This window comes from Macaca thibetana, chromosome 4 (genome assembly GCF_024542745.1).
Source record: "Macaca thibetana thibetana isolate TM-01 chromosome 4, ASM2454274v1, whole genome shotgun sequence".
NCBI classification, from domain to species: domain Eukaryota; kingdom Metazoa; phylum Chordata; class Mammalia; order Primates; family Cercopithecidae; genus Macaca; species Macaca thibetana.
Window position 1 is genome coordinate 156,673,006 of NC_065581.1, and position 27,616 is coordinate 156,700,621.

The 27,616-nt window shown below is 38.3% G+C and overlaps 2 protein-coding genes across 31 annotated transcripts in view; one reads left to right on the top strand and one right to left on the bottom strand.

Annotated features, from left to right (window-relative positions):
* Positions 1 to 27,616, top strand: part of SNX3 (sorting nexin 3) — a 1,122,685-nt gene that overhangs the window by 853,853 nt on the left and 241,216 nt on the right. The window lies entirely within an intron of this gene.
* Positions 1 to 27,616, bottom strand: part of AFG1L (AFG1 like ATPase) — a 221,623-nt gene that overhangs the window by 32,728 nt on the left and 161,279 nt on the right. For all 4 annotated transcript variants that reach the window (XR_007725281.1, XM_050789142.1, XM_050789144.1 and 1 more), the window contains 2 exons: positions 14,778 to 14,848; positions 14,421 to 14,521 (listed from right to left, as the gene is read on the bottom strand). Coding sequence is in view for 3 of the 4 variants with exons in the window: in XM_050789142.1 (XP_050645099.1) it covers positions 14,421 to 14,521; positions 14,778 to 14,848 (172 nt within the window). In the remaining variant the exon portion in view is untranslated. The remainder of the gene's footprint in view (positions 1 to 14,420; positions 14,522 to 14,777; positions 14,849 to 27,616) is intronic.

A 27,616-nucleotide genomic window follows, 5' to 3' on the forward strand; every position in this document is an offset into this window, starting at 1 on the left:
CAACCTTGAATTATCTGCTGCCCACATTTTATTAAAAGATAAAAACATCCATGAAAGGCCGGAACAACATGCATCTATTCAATCTCTAAACATTTAGAACTATTTTTCTGGATCAAGCCAGATAAATAAAGAGAAAAGCTTAGCTGTAAAGCATGTTTTTTGCCCTTACAGCACAGTTTCATTAAACTTTACTTTGTCATTATGTTCCCAGCTTGAATATAAGAATCTGTCAGATACAAGCATATGTCGGCAGCAGGAATGGTGCTGAGGAAATGTCTCCTGGCATCTTTCAGAAGCCCATTTATGAAAGGTCCAAGTGCCAGCAAAAAATCATCACTTCTTCTGAGTAACTGGTTTGTTTTTATCTCCTAACTTACTGAATATCTTTTCCCCTCTTTGGCTGATAGAAGGCTGAGTGTTGACTTGTTTGATTTTAAGAACTACGTAGAAGTTTATGACATGGATTTATGTATATTAACTTTCTGTCTTTCAGCTTAAGTATTCATTATTTTCCCTTTGCCCTGATTTCAAAAAAATTTAATTCTGTGTGTATATGGTTGTGTGTATCTGTACACACATATAACATACTTTTTGGAATTATAAATCCATGCTAAAATTATTCTATTTCTGTTTAAAGCTTATTTCATCTGCTTTTAGTTAAACAGGAGGCAAAGGAGAATCAGGGAAATAAAATGTCAGTAAGAACTTCAGATAATAAATAGCAGTGCCTCTTTTCATTTTGTTAGTTACCAAGTATGTACTGAGCATCTGTCAGTAGAGAGAGATATTCTTAGAGAAGGTGGGTTTTCAACAGAGGGAAATAGCCCAGTGTAGGGAAGTAGAAATCTATTTCATGAACACGAAATTGAATGGAATTTGGCATAAAGAAGTAACCTGAGAAAGAAAGCATCCTTGGCTTTAGTAAAGCAGTGAACGGGGAGAGTAAGAAGTGCATTGCAAAGGCTGCAGTTCGGATGATGTGACTATGTAACTATTTGGATTTATACAAGACATCATAGGGAGACAATGCAGAAAGTTCAGGAAAGAAATTGACGATACAAACATGTATGCAAGATGACTTTTATATTCCCATGTAAATGTGTATAGCAATTTACAACTTACAGTTTTTCACATGTGCTAAGGCTGAAAAGCAGTAAGATTAGGTTATTAATAAACTTATGATAGTGGTTTATTATATTAAGACTTTCTACAAAGTAACATCCAAACCCTAAGATGTTACTGATCTAGTAAATTACTTCTGTTTTTGTTTGTTTGTTTTTGAGACGAAGTCTCGCTCTGTCGCCAGGCTGGAGTGTAGTGGCATGATTTCGGCTCACTGCAACCTCTGCCTCCTGGGTTCAAGTGATTCTCCTGCTTCAGCCTCCCAAGTAGCTGGGACTAGAGGCATGTGCCACCACGCCCACCTAATTTTTGTATTTTTAGTAGAGATGGGGTTTCACCATGTTGGCCAGGATGGTCTCGATCTCTTGACCTTGTGATCCACCCAACTTGGCCTCCCAAAGTGCTGGGATTACAGGCATGAGCCACCGCGCCCAGCCTAGTACATTACTTCTGTGTTTTAAAAGTCTTCAGTAAAATGGTGAGGAATCTGCATAGTTTCTCTTGTGCCTCTGATTAAACTATACTAGTCCTCTGGCTCTGTTTCCTTCCATTGATTCTAGTGAAAACATACTTTTCAATCCCACCCACATCCTCATCTCTTCCTTTTTATATGTCAGTTCAGATGATGTCATTGACTCCTTTAGGCTCCAAACTAACACACCTTTATAAATGACCTCTAGATCTTTATCTTCAGTCCTAAATTTCCAACTGTTTGTAAGTCCCGTTCTCCTACCTCTAGCATTTTGGTTTGTCTGTTAAGGGTCCTGCCATTTCTCTGGTCATCCAAACTGAAACCATTGGAGCCCTAGGTGGCTTGTCCTCATCCCTGACCTCCTCCATGCCCAATCCTCTAATCTCTCTTCTATTTATCTTGTTTCATGCAATCTCTCAAGAATACCTGGTTCGTGCCCCTCCTCGAGGGGGCAATTAGGAGCTGAAATCCAGTCCATACTCTGTCCAGCCATGTACCCTGATGAGAGGCATGGTAGTTTGGGACTGTATTCTGGATATTGTATATGGTAAGTCGTGGAGACTTGTGATTCTTTAGTATATTGATTTTTTGTTGTTGTTGCTATGTTAGCAGGTAATTAACTTGGTTAGCCTCAAGCTCCACTCTATCTCCTCTGTGATGCATTGCAGCGAAAATCTCCATTCAGTTGTTTTAGCATTTGCCGTGTGTGTATATTTCATAGGTCAGTCCAAGATTTGGGCAGAGTTTATAGGAAAAAGTTCAGGCTATTCCTCTGTGGTTTTCTCCTTTCCCAGATTTCTCCTTATACTTTCCAGCTGTTATGGTCACTGATTTGCTCTTCTCTGGTTCTTTGAGCTAAAAACACAGTTTTAGACTTCTGTCTAAAAACTCTAAAAACAGAGTTTTAGACTTTAAAAACTTCTACTGAGTTTTAGACATCTGTATAAGACCAACTGTGATCTGCCCTCAGGAGAAAAACTATAAAAATGAGAAATTCACCAGTATCAATCCTTTCTTCCAAGTGTTGACTGTGCTCTACTTTCTCCCTGCTTTTTATAAGCAGTGCCTTCTGGATAGTTATTTTTCAGATTTTGTCCAGAATTTGCAGAGGTGATCAATAGGAAATTTGATCAAATAGGAGCTACTCTGCCATAAATGGAAGTAGAACCCTCCTGAGTCTGTAGTTCTCTGAATATACTCTGTAATCTCCAGCTCTGGTTTTTTATTTGTTTGTTTGTTTGTTTTTCTGGAGACAGAGTCTCTCTCTGGAGTGCAATGGCGCAATCTTGGCCTCCTGGCTACAAGTGATTCTCATGCCTCAGCCTCCTGAGTAGCTGAGATTATAGATGTGTGCCATATCACACCCAGCTTTTTTTTTTTTTTTTTTTTTTTTTGTATTTCAGTAGAGATGGGGTTTCACCATGTTGGCCAGGCTGGTCTCGAACTCCTGAGCTCAGGCAATCTGCCCGCTTTGGCCTCCCAAAGTGCAGGATTACAGGCGTGAGCCACTGCGCCCAGCCCCAACTCTTGTGTTTTTCACAGAAACACACAACTTCAGAGAAGGAAGAGATCATAAAGATGCCCCTCATGATCTCCTTTGCTTAGGAAAAACCAAACAGCTACCACCTCATACTCCCCCCAACCTTTGCACCCAGAATCTCCAACCCTCCAGCCTTCGAGGCCCAGTTCCACTTTGATCATCCATAGCATTCTGGTCATACTGATCCTGTAGTACTAATTATGATCTGCCTCACATTCTAGTGATCTATGTACTGATCTAATTTTCCCTTCTAAATTAAGACTCCATAAAAGTGGAGACTCTTACTCATCTTGGTACCCACTACAGTTCCTAGAAATATGCCAGCCTTCTATTAAGTACTCTGTAAAAAGTTGGTGGATGATTAGGGAGAAGTGTGAGTAAAATATTAAAAGTGTAGGACTGTGTCTGTTACCCTGCATAAGGGAACAAACAAATATCTAGCATGTTAGTTTATTTAACCAAGTTTCCTTCTGGAAAGAAGAACCTTCCCAAGAGGAGATACTATTTGCTGGTCCACTGAATATGTTGGTGAAAGTTACAACCTCTTCCAGCATATACTGCCCCATTAATCTTCCTCTAAAACCTTATTCTAGGTACCACATTCCTGCTCAAAACCTAAAATGACTCTCTCTGGATTACGGTAAGAAGGCTGTTTCTCTGCCTGGTTTTGATGGGAGAATCTGTCTGAGATCTTTTTCATCTTTATTTCCCTTTCCTCTCCAACATGCACTCTGCTCTTATTAGGCATCAGTCCGTCCCCCTGAAACACGTGATGCTTGGCTTCGGATTATGGTTGAAATACTTTTACTCCACTCATCTACATTCTGCTTGCCTTTCCAGGTCAAGGTCAATTTCCTCTTTAAATCTCCTGTCTTGTTGGAGCCTTTCCAACCCTTAGCATCCTTACTTTGAACTCCTGATACACTCATATTATGTAGTTAACTAGTGAGCACAGCTCTTTAACGTAGACTGTTACAGCTACAAGGAATGACAGATTAGTATTCATCAAAACTGATGGTATAAAAATAAAATGAAATGAAATAAAAGGAATGACAGAAACGTGCTGATCACGTCATGCATTTCACAATTAGACCCAGAATGGTTAAGTGGTTAAGTGATCTGCCTAAGGCAACTCAGCTAAATAGTATCTTTTTTTGGTGGGGGCAGTCAGAGTCTTGCTATGTTGCCCAGGCTGGAGTGCCTTGACTATCCTCAGACATGATCATAACACAGGACAGCCAAGAACTCCTGTACTCAGGTGATCATCCTGCACCAGCCTCCCAAGTAGCCTCCCAAGTGTGTGCCACAGCACCCAGTGTCAGCTAAACAGTATTTGAGTTAATGACTGGAATTGGTATCTCCTGACTCAGTTGGGCCTCTTTCTACTCTGCTTCGCTGAGTACTTGGTTCATGTTATTTCCTTCACTAAACTGTAAACTCTTTGAAAGAAACTTCTTATACACTTCTTTTATATTCCTCATGACATAGGCATACAGATATAGAAGTACTTAAGAAATAGTTGCTGACTAGCTGGGCACGGTGGCTAATGCCTGTAATCCCAACACTTTGGGAGGCTAAGGCGGGTGGATCACCTGGGGTCAGGAGTTCAAGACCAGCCTGGCCAACATGGTGAAACCCCATCTCTACTAAAAATACTAAAATTAGCTGGGTGTGGTGAGGTGCATCTGTAATCCCTGCTATTCGGGAGGCTGAGGCACAGGAATCGCTTGAATCCGGGAGGCGGAGGTTGCAGGAAGCCAAGATTGTGCCTGGGTGACAGATCAAGACTCTGTCTCAAAAAAAAAAAAAAAAAGAGAAAAAAAAAAAGAAAAAGAAATAGTTGCTGACCCCTAAGTCAATGTAGTAATCTTGGAGGGTTGGATCTTACATAGCATATATTTCTTGATTAACAATAAAAGAGAAAAGAATGAAGCAATATTTAACCCTAAAATATGTGAAAAATCTTATAATTCTTAAGATATTATGGCTCCTTCGCTTCTTTCTAATTTTTTTTCTCAAAATATTTTGCCTGACTCAATAATATCTTCACCAAGCCATTTTAAAAAACAAAACTAGCAATTCTAACAATTTCCAAACTTTTTTCCATAAAATATATTTCAAAGTGATAAAATGGAATATACCTTATTAAATATTCTAATTGGCAATGTAATAAGTAATTACTAATTTTGGGTCAACTGATCTAATCTGGGGGAAGGTACTATGGAAAATAGCAAGTCATACTCTATGATAGGAAACAAATACTTAAGGGTTACTTGATTAAAAAAAAATTTCTGTTTAAGAAAAACCAGGCCAGTTGATAGGTAAGCAGTAGAAAAACCATTAGTGTTAAAGCTTTTTAAAAAAAATCAAACAAGTACTTTTAAAGTGTTTTATATTCATATTAATTGGTTGAATTAGACTTGTTTTCTCTCAGCACTTTACCAATCTCTTCATACAGGTCTTCTGTTTAGAGAGCTATTCTTAATTATTATTTTGAGCTCTGATACATTTATTATTAAAAGCCAAATGAGATAATTTATCTTTAAATTAAAAACAAATTCTATTTTTTAAAAATTAGTGATCATGGGCATGGTGGCTCATGCCTGTAATCCCAGCACTTTGGGAGGTTGAGGCAGGGTAGATTGCTTGAGCCCAGGAGTTCGAGATCAGCCTGGGCAACATGGCAAAACCCTGTCTCTACAAAAAAATACTAAAATTAGCTGGACATGGTGGTGCACGCCTGTAGTCACAGCTACTTGGGAGGCTGAGGTGGGAAGGACTGCTTGAGCCTGGGAGGTTGAGGTTGCAGTGAGCAGTGATCACACCACTGAACTCCAGTCTGGGCAAAAGAACAAAACCCTGTCTCAAAAAAAAAAAAAAAAAAAGAATATATATATATATTTAAATTCATATTTCTTAATCTTTGCACTTCTTAATTATTATCTCAGCAAATGAATGACATATTCCTCTCAAAGACTGAGACAAATGTTAAATATTAGTTTCTCATACTTTGCTAGAGTAGAAGGGACCTTAAAACAAACATGAGGACTTGTGTCTACTATTAGATCTGATCCTCAAAATAATATTACGGAGAACATATTGAAAGTATACAATTTTTGGCACACTTACTCTTCCATTGAGACCCTCTGGGAATCCTTGGGCATTTCCTCCCCATTACAGGAGAGACAATATTTTTGAACCATTTCAGCTAACAACATGACATAAATATATTCACAGAAAATGAAAGCGCATTTTCTCCCTCAGAAGAGCTTCAGGCTGCTGAGTCTGAGAAGCCCATGGCTTGCAGAGCTTAAAATCTGCAGCCCTGAGCAGCATCATCTAAGAAGCTGCTCTTGTCTCAGTTTGGGAACAGAAGCTGGGCAGGACTGTCCAGCCTCACTATGTGTCCTATTACAGAAAATTTGCCAGTAAAGAAAGGAGGAAGGTGTTCTCTTTATTCCTTTAATCCTTCTTTACTCCCTTTTCATCATGGAAATGTTCACAATTATTCTAAGAGGCTACAGTTTTCAAATTTCTAAACCAGACCCTCTTTTTCAGACATTTCTTTTCTCCTTTAAAATAGTAAGATTAAAAAAAAACAAAAAACAAAAAACTTTTAACCTGATATACAGTGATTTCTTTGGAAGATATAATCAATCAACGATTAGTAAAAATGGATCCCTCAGTCCAATCTCCAGTCTTACAGAGAGTTCACTTTTTCTTTTATGTACAAAATATCAGAACAAAATAAATTCATATAAGAAGTTACTTGTGTACATCTTACTTTAAAAAATCAAATTGCAAGTCAATTATGGGATTTTATTCCAAAAACCTCCTTTATCATTCTGAGGACTCGTGAAATAGGCTAGGTCTAGGTGTGTATGGTAAAATTTTGCACCTATCTTAACATGTCTTATATTCCTTATCACATATTTAACTGCATTCCCCAATTTGGCATTGCAAGGCAAGTGAAGGCCTGGGGTCTTGCAGGATTCAGTGTTGGTTGAATGGTTAGATAAGGTGACCCTTGAGGTGCCTTGCAACATCAAGACTATGACTCTTTAGTTTAAGGATTGACTAGGAATGTGGATGGGGAAAGATAGACAAAAGACTTATGGCTCATTTGTGACAATGGATTCATATTCCTCCCTACAAGAATCTGACCCATTCTCTATTAAGATCTTTGCAATCTCACTTCTGTCCTCCCTGTCACTATGCTGTGGCCAGGCTGGTTGGCTGCCTTATTTGGACATGGCAAGGCCAGAAGTCAGGAAATGTGGGAAATGAGCACACACAGATCAGCAATGCTACAAAAATGATTTTGCTGCTGGGAAGGTAAAAGCCCAAGGATATTCCTGGGCTGCCTCAGCTCTGGTGATTAATGCCCTTATTCCTTGATGCTAATTACCACTGTTGGCATCTCAACACCATCAGCCTTGACTCTTGGCCAAATAGTAGAGATAAAAGCTATTCATCCTTTAGTATTATATTTACAGAGAGTGAACGAAGCACAGGACACAAACCAGAAGTAGCTCCCAACCATTGGTTTCACTTGGAATAAAGCTAAATAAAGCATAAAAAGAGCAAGAGAAGGGAAATGTCACTTAACAACTCCCTAAGGGATACTATGTGGTACACTTGTAAGTCTAAGGATATATACACTAATATGATATAATCAAGATTAATAGAAAAATGGAGGCCAATACACTTATCTGATGGACTTTCATTTCTTGAGTACTAAATACCAAAGAAGAAAGGTAATAAACAAGAAGTTGATAGTGAGCAATGCGTACACCCATGCATATGCATCAACTGATACATTTTTCTGCCTAGACTTTTTGCAAACACACCTGGCCACCTGTCATTATTTTTAAGATACAAATAACAAACTGCTCTTGCAAACAGTTACTTGTGAGTACAGTTATTGGTTAAGGAAACAATTTTCTGCAGGTGTAAAAATTACATTTCTCAATAAGGAAAATTTGGGTCTAGTCAGTCTACTCATTAAGGCTTTAGAATTCAGCTTTCCTTGTTTTCTTTCGGTAGGATTCTTTCATTTTTGGTCCATGAAAGTTTAACCCTAAAGCAAGGAGTTCTCAAACTTTTTGGCTTCAGGACTCCTTTATACTTTTAAAAATTATTGAGGAACCCAAGGAACATTTGCTTATATGGGTTATCTCTCCCAGTGTTTATTGTAATAGAAATTAAAACTGAGAAAAATTTAAAATATGTATTAATTCATTTAAAGTAACAATTATAAAGCCACTACATTAAGCCCATCAAATTAACACAAATCACATTTTTATGAAAAATACTTCTATTTTTTGAAATGAAAATAACTAAGAAGAATGGCATTGTCTTACATTTTTGTAAATCTCTTTAATATCTGGATTAATAGAAAATAGCTGGATTCTCATATCCATTTTTACATCCAATCTATTGCAACTCAGTTATTTCGGTTGAAGTATATTAAGAAAATTTAGCCTTACATGGATATGTAGTTGAAAGAGGGAAATGTATTTTAATAGACTTATCAGATAATTGTGGATATTCTTTGATGCTACATGAAAACTCAACAAGTTACTGCCAAAGAGTACACTGTGGAAAGGGGGAGAAAGAATAACTTTAGGGCAAAAAAAAAAAAAAAAAAAAAAAAAAACCCTGACAAACATTATCTCAGACAAGTGTGATGAAGATTAGCATCAACAGTTATAAGCCATGTTGACAGTATGAATCCTTGACATGATGTGATCAAAGTAGTACTTGATCTCTGTGGTCTGTTCCCCCAAGACCATCATTCCTGTCTAATCATAAGGAAAATGTCAGATAAATCCCAATTGAGAGACATTTTACAAATACCTAACTAGTACTCAAAACTGTCAAGATCATCAATAACAAAAAGTCTGTGAGAAACTGCCATAGCCAAGAGAAGCCTAAGGAGACATAGTTAAAGGTAATGTGGTATTGTGGAACAGAAAAAGAACATTAGGTAAAAACTAGGGAAATCTGAATAAAATATGGACTTTAGTTAATAATGTATCAATATTGGTTCATTAATTGTAACAGATATACCATATGAATGTAATATGTTAACAGGGGAAACTAGATTAGGAAGTATATGGAAACTCACTGTACTAGAGTCTTGATTTTCTTTAAGCCCAAAACTGTTCTAAAAATAGAATCTATTAAAAAATTTTAACTTGAAAAGAGGTCATTTTTAAACTGTTAGTTGCAATGTAGAAACTGAAACAGTATCAGTATACTTTTTGAATTCTGTTATATTAAAATCCATTAGTCTTCCCTGCACTTTAAGTGGATCTTTTGTCGTGTATTATTTTGTAAGAGCATGCATTGATTATTGGAAAGTATTGGTTCATTGAGTTATGTAGATCTTCCAAATGTTGACACATTTAATTAAACAATTATCAAAACATTGCATGTGTTAATATCACCATCAATCTCATCTGAAAGACGTTTAAGAATTGGGAAGCTGTCAAGCGCATGATGGCAGAAACAAGTTTTCCAAAATTCTAATTTTCACTTGTTTGCTCAAATTTTATCACTGGCAACAAATATTGTCAGTTGTTTTCCTTGAAATGACAGTCTTATTTCATTCATTTTCAAGAAAATGTCTGTCAAACATTGTGAGAAAATGTCTGCCAAATCTGAATAACCATAGTTTGTCTGTCACTCATTCTTCCAAGTAAAAATGGAATTCTGTGAAAATAGTGGCTAGTTCAGCTTGCAACTCAAACAACTGTACAAGTGCTTTTCCCCAGGACAGCCTTCATATTTTATATAGAGCAGAAGTGTTTTATTACATGTACTTTCACTTCATCACAAAGAATATTCAAAAGACATGTTCTCAAAGTTGAGATTTAACAAAATAATTGTTACTGCTTCTTTAAGGATATTTTCAAATGGAACTGGGTTATTTATTTATTTATTTATCTATTTTTACTGCGAGCATATGATCAGTGAAAAATACAGTATCTTTTGGTGCTACTGCCTTGATTCCTGCTAAGGTGCTAGCAGTTTCACCCATCAGTGCTTTTGGATCATTACTGTAAATACTACCAGAGTAAAAAAGGCAAGAAGTGTTACAGAGAGTTTAGATTCCCAGGACCCCTGAAAGGGTCTCAGGGACCCCTAGAGGTCTATAAACCACATTTTGAGAACCACTGCCTTCAATAACTGTATTTCTGACTCCTCCACTACCCTCGGATTAAACCAAGTAGCTGTATCAGCGTAAGGAAAGGAAACCTGAAAGCTCATGTCATGTCCACAGAGATGGATCTGCTTCATGTTCATTTGCCACAGCTCTGATGTGGAGGGAATGGCAGGGAACAAAGACCGCCCAAACATATTCTCCTCCACCCTCCCACGCTTCTTTAAAGCAGCACTTCCCAACCTTTGTCATGGCAGGAAGAGAAAGTATTTTTATTAATGGGCAAAGGGATAAGGCTGCCTAAGGCTTGGGGACCCTTGCCTGGAGCCACAAACCCTGGAGGTACAGCCTTCAGAAGAGCAGAGGGGCTCGTAGCTGGACTTCCCAGTGGGTATGCCAACACACATGAGTTGGGCAGGTCCGTACTAAGGTTTTCAACACAGAGGGAGGCTCTCAGGACTGGGGGATGTCTGTTCCCCATTCAGCTTCATGCTCCATAAAATTCTTAAAGCTTAGCTCAGATGTGAAAATTCACAAATTATCTGATTACACTTTATTTTTGTTGTTGTTATTTATTTATTTACTGAGACAGAGTCTCTGTCACCCAGGCTGGAATGCAGTGGCATGATCTTGGCTCACCACAACCTCCACCTCCTGTGTTCAAACGATTCTCATGTCTCAGCCTCCTGAGTAGCTGGGATTACAGATGCCCGCCACCATGCCTGGCTAATTTCCATATTTTTAGTAGAGATGGGGTTTTGCCATATTGTCCAGGCTGGTCTTGAACTCCTGACCTCATGTGATCCACCTGCCTTGGCCTCCCAAATGATTACACTTTAAGATAGAGTCCAGAGTATATTAAAGATTGAGGAAGAACTTGTCCAGAACATCTTCAGATACAATGTAGTGATTAAAAGCACAGAATCTGACTCCCAAACTACCAAGAAGTCCGAGCTCTGGCTACACCACTCATTAGCTGTATGACCTTGGGAAGGTAACTTAACATCTTGGTGTTTAAAATTCTCTACCTATAAAATGTGGACAATAATAGTGCTTACCTATTGTAAGTATCAAATGAATTTATATATAAAAGCGCTAAGGATGACACCTGATGGGTGGCTATATTCGTTATGATTATTATGTATGTGTTGCAGGTTCTCCTAACTCAGACTGCTGAACATGACAGTACTGAATTATAAATTTACAAAGAAAGAGAATCCAGGAGATACCAAGAGGCTAGATGTTAACCTGCAGGATTCCAAATCTGAGGAACTGTGCTTGGAACAGTGAGGCAAGAGGTGTGCAAACAGCAGAATGTGCCTGGCTTTTTCATTTTACTTATGGCATATGTCAAGGGCTTCCAATCTAAACGTTCTTTTACCTTATCAAGACACAGGTAAGTTTCTGTATTATTTTTTCCTTGGAAGGGGCCATGACTCAAAAATAATCATTACGGACTGTTAACCAATCTACTTCTTGCCAAAGACTTTTTCATGATGGTATCACGTGATTGGGCAGGTCTTGGGCTTCAAGAGCCTTCTAGAAAATTAGGACAGATGATCCAAAGCTGGGACTCTCCCAGACACACCAGATGCCTGCTTCTTTACCTTAGGTTGGATGTGTTGTTATCTTTACTTAATGGTTTTTGGCAATTATTTAGCCTGGCTCATAAGATCATTATAATTCATTAAGAGTTTTAGGTTACATCTGAAGTTGAGGGCTTTCAATTGTCCTCTTCATGCAAGAAATCAATATCTGAATTGCAGTTACAAGTTTGCAAAGCAATGCAAGATCAGCATAACAAGAAAATAGTCACAACTATTTTATATATTTTATATAAATATATAACTATTTTATATATTTTATATAACTAGCTACTTAAAAACTTAGCCCTTCCTCAAACATCCCTCATAGCTTAACACTAGGATCTAACCCCACTTACCATGTCAATGCCTTTTGCAGGTCATTCAGTGCTTGCGTAATGTAATAAACACCGCACAATTACAGTCTAGATAAAGGGCAAACCTGTCCATGCAAACTCACTGACAAAAGAAGATCTGGCCAACTTGGAGAAGAAAAAAAAAATCAGCAAATAATAACATCACAAAAACTTCAAAAGAAAATAATTAACAAGGCTGGTCATGGTAGCTCACATCTGTAATCCCAGCACTTTGGAAGGCTGAGGTGGGTAGATCTCTTGAGGTCAGGAATTTGAGAACAGCCTGGACAACATGGTAAGACCGCCACCTCTACAAAAACTTTTTTTAAAAACTAGCCAGGCATGGCGTTGTGTGCCTGTAGTCCCACCTACCAGGGAGACTGTGGTGGGAGGATTGCCTGAGCCCAGGATGTCAAGGCTGTAGTGAGCCATGATCATGTCGCTGCACTTGTTCATTGTTTAATCTAAGAGTTTAGTTTGTAGTTGCTATTGTAATCCATATTTTTGTCAAATAAGACAAAACGATTTATTTTTATAAGCGCTATTTCATTTTTCAAGATAAAGTCTCAATCAGTCTTCTTACCCATCACCCCTGGATAGTAAATAAAATGGAGATTTTGGTCCCTGATAAGTGGCCTTTTCCTGTTACTAAGACTCCTAAAACAATGAGCATATTTTTAAAATGCAGATAAAACTCAGTGTCTGTTCCAAAAGAGACCATCTTTGCCTTCCTCCCCCAAGATTCAACATGCCTGTCTTTTCCCGTTCCCCACTGGGTCCTCTTCTGCAGAGAGTGGAGGAGCTTCACCTTTTGGATATACAAGATTCTTCTGAAGTTGATTTTTTCTTGCAAAATAAGTCAAACCTAAGTGGGAGCCTTAATAGAATTTTGTCAGGAGATGTTAGGTTATCAGGACCTTAAAGATTGATCCAGGAGAGATCTGAAAGGTCCATATCACCCAGAATGACTTTCACTAACAGAAATCAACATTACCACCCTATCGGAGGATCCTCATTGATCCTAAACTTTACTGGTTCTGAAGTGCTAAATAATTGCTTTTTTGAGATGGAGTCTCGCTCTGTCGCCCAGGCTGCAGTGCAGTGGCGTGATCTCAGCTCACTGCAAGCTCCGCCGCCCGGGTTCACGCCATTCTCCTGCCTTAGCCTCCCGAGTAGCTGGGACTACAGGCGCCCGCCACCACGCCCGGCTAATTTTTTGTATATTTTGTAGAGACGGGGTTTCACCGTGTTAGCCAGGATCGTCTCAATCTCCTGACCTCGTGATTACCGGCGGGAGCCACCGCGCCCGGCTGTCACTAGCTTTTAAGAAAAGCACTCATAAAATGGCCGCAGGTATACGTATTTTGTCTTTTCCCTTACTGAAAAGCAACTGTTCTTTAGTTACCTAAAAGTCAAGATAAATCAGAGACCAGCTAGAATGATAAATTAAGCATGTCAATCGAGAAATTAAGCTTAAAATTCTATCTAATTTGAATATGTTTTCCTCAAGATTTACAATCAATCAATACATTGAATATCCATTGAGTACTGAGAATTCCAGATTTTTTAAGACAGAATTCATATCTATAATGAATCTGCAGTCAAGATCTTTCTCAGTTATATGAATGTGTGCATATACTGGTAAACATTTTTTCTCTGTTGAACATATTATTTATTATATAATATAAATGTCACAGTTACAGAAATTCACCTTCTTTGACCCTGGCCCTGGTAGGTCCGATGTTATGGCAATAATAGATGGGCAATGAGTACAAGGGGTGGAAATTATTTTATGTGATGCTTCCTTGGATCATGCTAGCATTATTTCATCTTCCTTTTTCCCACACACTAACTCTCACCTCAAATATTTTTCCAAAATCTCTTATGTTTGACTTTTACAAAACAGCCCCAAAACGGATTTTATTTTTGCTTCTAGCAACAGTTGACAGTTCTCTCTGCATTTCTAATTTTGCATTAGAGCCCTTCTAAGTGCAAATTTTGTGCCTATATCTATAAAAAGCACATGGCAAATATAAATGAGTATTTCCCTTAATGAGACTTTTAAATCGGTTCTGACTCTGTGAATGGTATTTTAAAATCTGAAACGGGCAGAGAGGAAATCATGAAGTATTTTAACATGTGAAAAGGCCAGTGAGTCTGGACGTGCCTGGATACTTACTCTCTCACACAGCTCTTCAAATGTGCAGTCGGCAATGGTTCCACAGGCTTTATTCAGGCGCAGCTCTCTGCCTTGCACTTTTAGAATCCTTGGTCTAGTTACTATGGGAACATGAACAAAGACTCAATCTTGTCTGGATAATTACTATAAAATTCATCTCTTACAGATAGGAAATGCATAGCTTGATGAATAATAGCACATGATTCAACACATAAATTAGACAAAATGCTGATACAATGACTGCCACTTGAGCGTGGCATCAACCCATATACAGCAATGGAACTTATTAATTGGTCAGTGGAGATTGGGCATTGTGTTCTAAATGTATTCTCTTTCAAGAGAAATTAACTTACGTACAATCATTTTGTTTCTGAGCCAGCTCATCAAACAACTTATCCATGACAGCCTCCACATCAGCTTCACTTGTGCTACAGTGAAAAGAATAATAGAATATGAAATTAATAACACTTGAAGCCAACATCAAACAGCTGCCTGAGTCTGCTTAGCTTTTTGCCCATAAAAAAAAAAAAGAACAGGATGTTATGCTCTAAATACAAACATTAGATTTAGAATACACTTAAAAGCAGAGAATATTAACTCTCAGGTAGATGATTCTGCCTTATTTGCATACACTGAAAGACTTCTGTGCTTCTAGCTGTTTCCAGTAATGAGACGATACAGGCAGAGTAAATCCATTAATACCATGTGTACACAATGAGAAGAAAGCTTCTGGCTCTCTCTTGCATGCAAAACAAGAGCAAATAGACAAGGCAGTCAAGCATCCAGCAAAGTATCCTTTGAAATCTCTACTGAGAGGGTACATGTGAAATTAAATATTGAAGCTGCATTTAAAAAAAATCAAGTCAAGCCACTGACTGAGAGGATCAAACCTCCAGAATTAAATTACTACCTTCGAAATACCAACTTGATCTGCACATCAATAACTTTGTCAGACTTCTAGTATAAGGACAATTATAGACCACACAGTTTCTCTCAAAAGTCTCCTTGTTGGAAACTGAAGAAAACTCTCTCCTTCTGTGATGCCCACTGTTACAGCTATTATGAAGTTAGTCTCATCACAGAATCTTTTGTATTCTAATTAGAAATCACCATATGGTTTAGGGAACTCATATATAAATGTGATGATGCTGTGGCCTTTTTCCTCTCACCTTTTTTTTTTTTTAAGAGGGGTGGTAAATTAACAGTCAATAAAATAACTGGCAGAAGAAATAAACTGTTAAAAAGAGCTTCAAGTAAAAATGTAAGTTTACTTCAACTCCACATACAAACTTTTACAGGATGACCTGCCAACATGCTTAATTTTGACACACAAATCACTCTTACGTCGTAGTGGAAGCAATTAAGCTAAATTCTGGACATCCATCTTACTAAAGCCTTATTGAAAATTAGTATGACAGGTTATCTTTTATTTAGATTAAGCTTAAACTAAACAACTTCTCCCTTGAGATAATTATCAGGTGGTATTTAACACACAAGCACCTAATTCTTCAACTGTTCTAGAGCAAATGTCTTTAAAATGCAACAAAGCACATAGCTATTATGAAAGATTGAAATTGTCACATTCCAGGTAATAACCACTCCACCTCAAAGGACGTTAAAAACATCATTCGCAATAGCCAACTTTGCAGGAGAAATGCTATTTGACTTCCATGAGGTCTGGTATCATATTCAAATAGAGTGGTATTAAAATAATGAAATGACACTATAGAAAGTAATTTTAGAAACAGAAACAATCTTAAAGGTAAAAGAAATCACACAAACCAATGTAAATGTCAATGCCCATGCCAAGCACCTGTCTGTTTAGATATTATTCTTGAGAATTCATTTGGAACCAACACCACCTTTGGTGTATACAAGCAAAAAAAGAAAAAAAAAAAAAAAGCTTAAAAGTGAGCTACTTTTTGAGCCCATATAGCCAAGACAATCTTAACAAAAAGAACAAAGCTGGAGGTATCATGCTAGTGAACTTCAAACTATACTACAAGGCTATGGTAACCAAAACAGCATGGTACTGGTACCAATACAGACACATAGAACAATGGAACAGAATAGAGATCTCACAAATAAGACTACACATCTACAACCATCTGATCTTTGACAAACCTGACAAAAATAAGCAATGGGAAAAGGATTTCCTGTTTAATAAATGTTGCTGGGAAAACTGGCTAGCCATGCGCAGAAAACCAAAACTGGTTTTACCCCTTCCTTACACCTTATATAAAAATTAACTCAAGATGGATTAAAGATTTAAATGTAAAACCCAAAACCATAAAAATCCTAGAAGAAAATCTAGGCAATATCATTCAGGACATAGGCATGGGGAAAGATTTTATGATGAAATCACCAAAAGCAATTGCAATGAAAGCAAAAATTGACACATGGGATCTAATTAAACTAAAGCGCTTCTGCACAGCAAAAGAAACTATCATCAGAGTGAAAAAACAACCTACAGAATGGGAGAAAATTTTGTAATCTACCAATCTGACAAAGGGCTAATATCCAAGAATCTACAAGGATCTTAAACAAATTTATAAGAAAAAAGAAAACAAACAATCCCATCAACAAGTAAGCAAAGGACATGAACAGACACTTCTCAAAAGAAGACATTCATGCGGCCAACGGACATATGAAAAAAGCTCAGCACCACTGGTCATTAGAGAAATGCAAATCAAAACCACAATGAGATAACATCTCATGCCAGTTAGAATGGTGATTATTAAAAAGTCAAGAAACAACAGATGCTGGTGAGGCTGTGGAGAAATAAGAATGCTTTTACATTGTTGGTGGGAATGTAAATTAGCTCAACCATTGTGGAAGACAGTATGGTGATTCCTCAAGGATCTAGAACCAGAAATAGCATTTGACCCAGCCATCCCATTACTGGATATATACCCAAAGGAATATAAATCATTCTATTATGGGATAAAGATAAATGCACACATATATTTATTGCAGCACTATTCACAACAGCAAAGACAGGGAATCAACCCAAATGCCCATCAATGATGGACTGGATAAACAAAATGTGGTACATATACATATGCAGTACTATGCAGCCATGAAAGGAACGAGATTACATCCTTTGCGGGGACATGGATGGAGTTGGAAGCCATTATCCTCAGCAAACTAACACATGAACAGAAAACCAAACACCACATGTTCTCACTCATAAGTGGAAGCTGAACAATGAGAACACATGGACACATGGAGGGGAACAACACGCACCAGGGCCTGTCAGGAGCAGGGGCGAGGAGGGAAGAGCATCAGGATAAATAGCTAATGCATGTGGGGCTTAATATCTAGGTGATGGGTTGATCGGTGCAGCAAACACCATGGCACACACTTACCTATGTAACAAATCTGCACATCCTACACATGCACCCCAGAACTTAAAATAAAATATATATTTTTAAAAAGTGAGCTGGTCGGGCATGATGGCTCATGCCTGTAATCGTGGCACTTTGGAAGGCTGAGGTTGGCGAATCACCTGAGGTCAGGGGTTTGAGACCAGCCTAGCTAACATGGTGAAACCCCGTCTCTACTAAAAATACAAAAAATTAGCCGGATGTGGTGGCATGCGCCTGCAATCCCAGCTACTCAGGAGGCTGAGGCAGGAGAATCGCTTGAACCCCTGAGGCGGAGGTTGCATGAGCCAAGATCATGCCATTGCACTCCAGCTTGGACAACAAGAGCAAAACTCCATCTCAAAAAAAAAAAAAAGTGAGCTGCTTTTTAAGGAACATAGCAAAAACAGAGCAACACCACCCACTCGGTATGGTCTGCTGTCATTTAGAAAGTTAATCTTTCCTTAGCACAGGCACGTTACACAACATAGGGGGAAAACTGAATTCTGAAAAACAACCAAGAAAGAAGACAGGCCTCCAAAAGCATATTTGGTGAATAAATAATTCCTTACAAACTTCCTCAGTGGTGATTTCTTTTTTACTCTGTGGTCTCGTATATACTATAATATCAAAATGTGACTCACTGAACTTCAGTCAGGTCACCTCTCCTAAGTCACCTGTAAAATTACAATACCTGATTTTCTATATAGTGAAATTACATATGAAATATCACAAAATTATTTTTATTATAACAGTGTCTTATAAGAATTCTATTATAGTTACTCAGAAGTTACAAAATGCAAAATAAAAAATTTTATTGGTATGATCCAGGCATGGTGACTCATGCCTGTAATCCCGGCACTCTGGGAGGTGGAGGTGATCAGATTACTTGAGGCCAGGAGTTGGAGACCAGCCTGGCCAACATGGCAAAACTTTATCTCTACAAAAAATACAAAAATTAGCTGGCATGGCAGCGCATGCCTGTGATCCCAGCTACTCAGGAGGCTGAGGCACGAGAATCCTTGATCCTGGGAGGTGGAGGTTGCAGTGAGCCAAGGTCATGCCACTGCACTCTAGCCTGGGCTACAGAGGGAGACCGTGTCTCCAAAAAAAAAGAAAAGAAAAAGAAAAAGAAGAAGAAGGGAGGGAGGGAGGGAGGGAGGGAGATTGCGCCACTGCCCCCCAGCCTGGGCGAGAGAGCAAGATTCCATCTCAAAAAAAAAAAAAAAAAAAAAAGATAGCTCAGTGGACAAGAAGCATATGTAAAATCACTCTTTTTTTTTTTACTAGTAATAACAACTGCGAAGTAAAATAATAAGATGCCATTCTTCTATCCAAATTGGCAGAGAGAAGGAAAAAGATAAACTATCCCAAGCAAGGAAAATGGATATTCGTTTAAAAAAATATTTTAAACTTTTTTGTTGTATATGTTAAGGTGTACTACATGATGTTTTGATATACACAGTGAAATTATCACTACAGTCAAAGAAATGGACATATCCATCATCTCACAGTTACCTTTTGTGTGTGAGGGGTTGGGGGTGGTAAGAGCACCTAAAATCTTCTTTTAGCAAATTTCCAGTGTACAATACACTATTTTCAACTACAGTCCTCATGCTGTATATTTGATCTTTAGACTTAGTCATCCTTTGTAATTGCAACTTGCTACCAAAAGAGACCTGCCTCTCCTCATCTATTCCCCTTCTCCTCACTCAACCCCCCATCCCTGGTAACGACTACTCTATTCTATTTCTACATATTTGATTTCTCTGTTTCTAATTATTTGACTTTTTTTTAGAAGATTCCATTTATAAGTGAGATCTTGTAGTATCTGTCTGTATCTAGTTATTTTACTTAATATAATGTCCTCCAGTTTTATCCATGTTGTTGGAAATTGCAGGATCTCCTTTTTTAAGGTTGAATAATATTCCATTGATTTCATTGTGTATATAGACCACAATTTATCCATTCATCCATCAATGGACACTGCATCCTTAGAGACTTTTAAACATAATGCTTTCCCAGTATGCTCTGTTCTGTATAATGACTCCAGAGGAACTTGGGAATATGAAAAGAGAAGAGTAAGCAAGTTTTGGAATGAAGCAAGAAGGCAAGAAGAAAACATGGTACCATAATTATATTTCTTGTCCAAGTATCCTCTGGTGTAAATAGGAGGCAACATGTTTTCAAATTTTTAATAAGAACATGATGGATTTGGGAGGCCGAGGTGGGCAGATCACGAGGTCAGGAGTTCCAGACCAGCCTGGCCAACATAGTGAAACCCCATCTCTACTAAAAATACAAAAACTTAACTGGGCATGGTGGCAGGCACCTGTAATCCCAGCTACTCGGAAGGCTGAGGCAGGAGAATCACTTGAACCTGGGAGGGGGAGGTTGTAGTGAGCCAAGATCATGCCACTGCACTCCAGCCTGGGCAACAGTGTCCAAAAATAAAAAATAAAACTAAAAAAGAAGAACATGATGGAACATCAATTTAAATGAAACAGTCTGAATTTCATTTCTATGGCCCTATACTATCTTAGGGTGATGGGAGATCCAAGAGTATTGATCAAAACAGATTTGCATCAGAGGTTTAGTCCAAGAAATATGATCAGGTCCAGTCCTGGGGCCAGCGGTATTCAATTCAGTCTTTTACAGTGTCTCTGCCTTCATTATAGTTCTGAAGGTTGAGAATTTGGTGTTCTCATTAATTATTTCCAGAGGTTTCAAATCTCACCCTCAAGAAAGATTCACTCACATTCACCACATTACACTTAGTCACCTTTTAGGAAGATGATCAACTGAGAAGAGTTGAAATGATTCTGTCAGCACGTCCTCATCATTTCTCCTTCGTTGTGGTTGACCAAGATTCTGGTCGACCAAGATTCCTGTTTAATAGTTTATTACAAAGGATATCTTAAAAGAAATAAATACGCTGGTCATGGTGGCTCACGCCTGTAATCCCAGCACTTTGGGAGGCCGAGGTGGGCGGATCACGAGGTCAGGAGATCGAGACCATCCTGGCTAACACAGTGAAACCCCGTCTCTACTAAAAACACACAAAAATTAGCCGGGCATGGTGGCGGGTGCCTGTAGTCCCAGCTGCTGGGGAGGTTGAGGCAGGAGAACGGCATGAACCCGGGAGGCGGAGCTTGCAGTGAGCAGACATCGCGCCACTGCACTCCAGCCTGGGTGACAGAGCGAGACTCCGTCTCAAAAAAAAAAGAAAAAGAAAGAAATACACAGCCAGGTGAAGAGATACATAGAATGAGCTCTGCAAGGGTCCTTAGCACAGGAGTATCTGTCCCCTTGGAGTTGGGCTGGGAGGAGTATAAAAATAGTACCAGATTTCAGGCAAACAGAAAATATTTAATGAAAGTACTAAAAATGCATATGTGGCCGGGCGCGGTGGCTCACGCCTGTAATCCCAGCACTTTGGGAGGCCGAGGCGGGCGGATCACAAGGTCAGGAGATCGAGACCACGGTGAAACCCCGTCTCTACTAAAAATACAAAAAATTAGCCGGGCGCGGTGGCGGGCGCCTGTAGTCCCAGCTACTCAGGAGGCTGAGGCAGGAGAATGGCGTAAACCCAGGAGGCGGAGCTTGCAGTGAGCCGAGATCGCGCCACTGCACTCCAGCCTGGGCGACAGAGCGAGACTCCGTCTCAAAAAACAAAACAAAAAAACAAAAATAAAAATGCATATGTTTTTATGAAATATGAAACTCATAGAAATTTTACCTATGGACATAATAATGGTTAACTACTACAAGGATGATCACTGTAATACTGTTCCTAGCATCACAAAAGTGAAAAAGAAATGCCCCACAATGGGGAATTTGGTTAAGTACATTTGGATACACTTATGCAATGGAACAGTAAGCAGTTCTGTAAGTGCAATATTTCCCTCTTGTCCTAGAATTACAATTAAGCCACAAAGTTGATGGTTAGAGTGCTAAGTATCCCCCAACTTTCTAAAGAGAGCTGCCAGTGAGCCTAGTGCCAACAGCCACTAGGTCTAGACTTCTGCCCTCATGGTTATATAAGCAGTGCCACTTCTATTGCCACCCCCCCTCCACCATCTCCTGTTATACCCCACAACACAGTGTCTTTACAAGGAGGGGGAAATGGAACAACAGTCACTAGCCTTTGGGTATAGTATGTGTGATAAGAGCCTTTCCCTTCCTTCCCCTTGGGAAAGAAGAGGATGACTTATCCTCCCCAAAGGCAAGTGATGGGGGAAGTGTTCTCTAAGAGAATGACTTGGAAAGATTAGGGAGCCTAGAAGAAGGAACGACTGGCATTGCTTTCCTTACTTGGATGAGCAGAACCTTAATTGATGGGAAACCAGAAGGTGAGAGGCGGAGTACAGAGCCAAAATGAAGCAGACCAGTTCTCACCAAAGAACTCTCCAAAGGCTTGGCACTAGCAGATACATTTGAATATATAGGTAAGGAGTTAATTAGGCTGCAAACAGGGGTATCTGTTTGAAAATAAGATAAAGACAGTTCCTTAGATGCCCTCCTTCTACTTGGATAGCCAGATTCCTGCCCCCCTCCACTCCAGCAGAAACTGGCAAGTCTCGAATTATAATTAGGGGAAACAAGTCAGACTGACAGGACCAGGGAAAAGCAAAAAGAGAAAGCAGTTAAGTCTGCCTTTCTTGATAGTCCAGGACACATACTCCTCCTGTGCAAATAACTCACAGTCTTCCTGTGCCCAGCTATGACCAGACACTCAGTAGATAGAAAAATGCAAGTTATTCACTGCGACCTCGGCATTATTACTGCACAAAACCCTCTTCAGCGCACAGTACAAGCACCATCTTATAAAATCCCCAGCAAGCCTCTGTCTCCTTGCAGCCACCTCCTTTCCTGCTGACCTGCCTGTTGCACCCTTACAACATATTTTCATACTTTCACTAATACATTTGCCTTTCTTTACCCACAACTGTCTTCTTACCACTCACACCACCAGCCAGACAGTCATTACCTATAACAGTAAGTAGCAGCTGGGGCAGATTTAACAACGAAGAAAAAGGGAGAGAGAGCATACTGAAAGCCTACATTAAAATTTTCTTTTCTTTTTTTTTTTTTTTAAATGTCCCTTGAGTTGTATAAAATTCCACATATTAAATAGTGTAACTAACAACCTGTACCTTTTCAGCATCCAGAATCCTACCAGCAAAACTTCTATCCCAGGAATTAGAAAGATTCACCTTTGGAGGAAACTGAACCGCCAAAAGAAAGACTTACAGATATTCACATTTGGAGTTCTCCAATGAAAAACATGACCAGCCACCTTATCACCCTCCAGTGAAGCCCACCAATCAATAAAACTCTGCTTATGCACTCAGAACTTCTGATCAGCTTTTTAATGCCTCATTCTTACATGTGAATGGACAACCAAGTATTTCTATAGCTAAAAGACAAAGACCAAAATAAAGACATTTTTAAAAGGACCTTGGAGGAAGCAAAGAAAAAAACAAGAGAGCAGAAAGGGAATAACACACTATAATATGCTTGGAGAGAATAAGTAAGATATTGCACCCATAAGACAAAGAAGAACGCTGTAAACCAAAAGAACAACAAAGGCATAAGGAAGAGCTCTAAATAGGACTGCGAGATCCAAAATGCAGGAAAAGGATTGAAAAAAAAAGTTGAGGTCATATCAGAAAATAGAACAAAAAGACCTAAATAAATAAATAAATAAATAAGGAAAATAGAAGAGAAAACAAAAGAACATTAGAAGACCAATTCACAAGGTTCAGTTCAATTCACAAAGTTCAGGAGGAGTTCCGGAGAATATGAGGTGGGGTGGAGGGGTGGGGAGAAGAAAAGAATCAGAATAAAATTGACTTTCCTAGAACTGCAGGACATGACTTTCTAAAGTTGACAGGGTTCAGTGAATACCCAGCACAAAGAATGGAAAAAAGCTCCATTCCAAGGCATATCCTTATGCAATTTCAGGAAACCAGGAACAAAGAGACTATTCTAAAAACTTCAAGAGGAAAAAACAGGTCAAATATAAAAGGTCAAGAAACAGATTCACATCCAACTTTGTAACAGCAATATGGAAGCTCAAAGATAATGGTATAGTGTCTAAAATATTCTAAGAGAATATTATTGTGTGTGACAACCATGATCAGTCAAACTATTAATCAAGTAAAATAAATACATTTTTTGGACATGTGAGTTTTCAAAATATGTATTTCCCATGTACCCTTCTCAGGATGATACTCAAGGGTGTGTTCTATTTAGAACAAGGGAGAAGAGTTCTGTTTCTAATAGGACCAAGTTGGCTCTGCTTCAACCAGCCCTCTCTGTTGATAACAACTATATGTAAACTCTGGAAAAATATAAAAACAGGCATCTGAAGGCATGGGACAGTGGATAGAAGTGAACAGATTCTGGTGGGGTGCTGACACTTGGGAGAAGGGACAAATATGGGGTTAGGTACCCAGTTTTACAGTTTTCAGACTGAAGACAGTGCAGTCAGTACTGCTCAGGTCAACTAAAACTCCAGTAGAAAACCTGCAGCCCTTCTGGTATGAACGACTAGAGAAAAGTTCAAAGTTGGGGAATCCCAGAAAACATATTCCCAAATTCCCAATAGATACTAACCTTAAAAAAGTCCTGAAACCATAAGTTATTTGTATTTATTACATTTTATGTGTTTTTAAACAATAATGCATGCCCATAATAACAGTGAATCATTTCTCTACCATAGGGTACTAAAAGGTTCAGTAGTTTTCTGTAAAATAACAGTATAATAATAAATGCATGGCTTATCACTATTATAAATCAATGTACTGTAACAAGATTATATATTACAATAACATGTAAAAGTGATCTCTACCTGATACAGACATGCAAAGTGGAAAACATAAGGCCATTAACACAAAATAAATGCTAAGTAAAATTTACTTTAAAATGTAAGTACCCAGTGGCTCACACCCGTAATCCCAGCACTTTGGGAGGCTGAGGTGGGCAGATCACCTGAGGTCAGGAGTTTGAGACCAGCCTGGCCAATATGGTGAAACTCCATCTCTACTAAAAATACAAAAAACTAGCTGGGGGTGGTAGTGGGCACCTGTAATCCCAACTACTCGGGAGGCTGAGGCAGGAGAATCATTTGAACCTGGAAAGCAGGAAGTTGCAGTGAGCCAAGATCATGCCATTGCACTCCAGCTTGGGCAACAAGAGCGAAACTTCGCCTCAAAAAAAAAAAAAAAAGTAAGTAACTCAAATATTTAATATGTAAAAGTTATTTTTTTTTAATTAAAGACTTCTGAAACATAATGCATGAATTACCCTATCTGACAGTCCTGATCTTTGCTGGTGGACGAATATTCTAGACATAGGAAAATTATTTCATTTTGCACTGACATTGGTCAAATCTCTGCGACTGCATCTTAAATCAATTTCAAGTTGGGTATAAGTACATATTGCTTCATACAAGCTCATTTCCCTTATTCACATGTATCTGACTTCACTTACTCAACATTATGTTTGTGAGATTCATCTATATTGATGTGTGTAGAAGCAGTTTGTTTATTTTTGTCACTGTATTGTATTGCATAAAAATATCACAATTTATTATCATTTTACCGGTGATGGGTGCATTTGTCTGCTAGGGCTGCCATAACAAAATACCACAGACTGAGTGGCTTAAGCAACATATGTATACATATATATATATATATATATATATATATATTTTTTTTTTTTTTTTTTTTTTTTTTTTTTTTTTTTTTTCTTCTCACAGTTCTGGAGGCTAGATAGAGGCCAAGATCAAGGTGCTGCCAGGATCGATTTCTGGTGAGGGCTCTCTTTCTGGCTTGCAGATGGCCACCTTCACTATGTCCTCACATGGCCTTTCTTTCCTCAGTGTGCACATACTCCTGGGGTCTCTGCCTTTTCTTATGAGAACACCAGTCCTATTGGATTAAGGCCCTATCCTTACAACTTCAGTTAATCTTAGGTACTTCCTTAAAGGCCCCTATCTTCAAATATAGTTCCACTGGGGTAAGGGCCTCAACCTGTGAATTTTGGGGGACACAATTCAGTCCATAACAATGAGCATTTGTGTAGTGTACATTTTGCGGATTCTGTGAATAGTGCTACTATGAACATTCTAGTACATTCCTTTTGGTAAACTCATATATACATGTCTGTTGGGCATATGGCTAGAATTGCTGCTTATGGGGTATACCTATTTTCAGTTTAGGAGATGTTGCCAGTTTTCCAATTGGTTGTAGCAATTTATATTCCCACTAGTGATACAAAAAGTTCCACTTTCTCCACTTCCTTGCCAATACTTGGCATTTTCCATCTCTTCCATTTTAGTGGATATGGTGGATAAATTATAAATGACTTCAACATAAGTTGCCTCAAGTTTATATTTTAACAAGGATGGGGCATAAAAACACAAATATAATTTAATTAACAAAAGACTTAATCCATAGTGTAGTGACTCATGCCTATAGTTCAGCTACTAGGGAGGCTGAGGCAAGAGGATCACTTGAGCCCAGGAGTTTGAGGCCAGCCTGGACAATATATGTTTTAAAGTGTTAAACATAATACTTTTAAAAAGTTAAATTAAAAATAAAAGAACTAATTAATTAAAAATAAAATAGTTAATCTAGAAACATTTTCTCAATTGTCATGATACGCATAAAATTTTAAAACCTGTGCTTCAAGATATCTTCACTTTTTAAAGTAGGAAATTTTAAGAACATAACTTTATTGTAAAACCTTTAGCAGCAGCAGCAGCAGTGACTCTATGACTCTAGGGCCCTCTTGTTAGTTCTGTAGTGAAACCATTTAAAAAGATAGCAACATCACCTTACACTAAAAATCTCTATTCAGAAATATATCCATGCTTGTGAGGCTCTAAACAAGGATCAGGATCATCTCATTTTTAAAACTCTGGTATTTGGGACATAAGACCTAAGGTCAGCAACAAGCCTATATGAAAAACAAATGTACAAAAAAAAAAAACAAAAAATGCAAGGATATAGATTACATAAAAATAAAAATTGATTAAAATTAAACTCAAACTGTAAACATAATTGAAAGATATTCCAGCCTAACCAGTAAAATTTGAGGAAGTAGAGACATCTGGTAGTCAACAGTAGTTGTATGGAAAGACCACAGCATGAAGACGGCACTAAATTTAACTTTGTTTTTTTTTTTTTTTTTTTCAGTGTAAATAAGGAGCTAAATTTAGAGTTTTCTTTTGGGGCTACAAATGTTAATGTTACAATGCTAATGTTACATAACATAGAAGAAAATATCCCGTTTGGCTTTGCATAATTCCGTTTTAACCACAAAGAAGAGTATCTTGAGTAATAGCGACCTGGGTAGCATAAAAATGATCAGGCGGAAATCAATAAATTAAGTTCAGATGCTATAAATCATCTCCCCTTTCTTCTCCTAAGGAGAGACAGACACTGAGTAAAGATAATTTAAGTGACTTCCTTTAATTCCTGTGAAACAGCTCCATTCTGAGTAATTGCCCCATCAGTGGGATGCTACTATAAAGCAGGCCTTTGTGCAGATAATGCAAAATAGAAAGTCTACCCACAGATAATCAAAAGTTGATCACAGTAAAGAAATTGAAGTCATTTCTGATGAAGAAGCAGAGTCACTCTTTTCAAGTGTTTTTGTTTTTTGTTTTTTGAGGGGAGGGGGTTGGGAGGTAGGGTTGAGGAGCAAAGCTCAACAGAAGATAGGCTCTTTTTTCTTTTGTTGTGCAATGCCCTGATAAAACCCATCCATTTCATTGCTTCTGTCACCTTTTGTTAAACTCAGAAACTGCAGCGGAGGGGC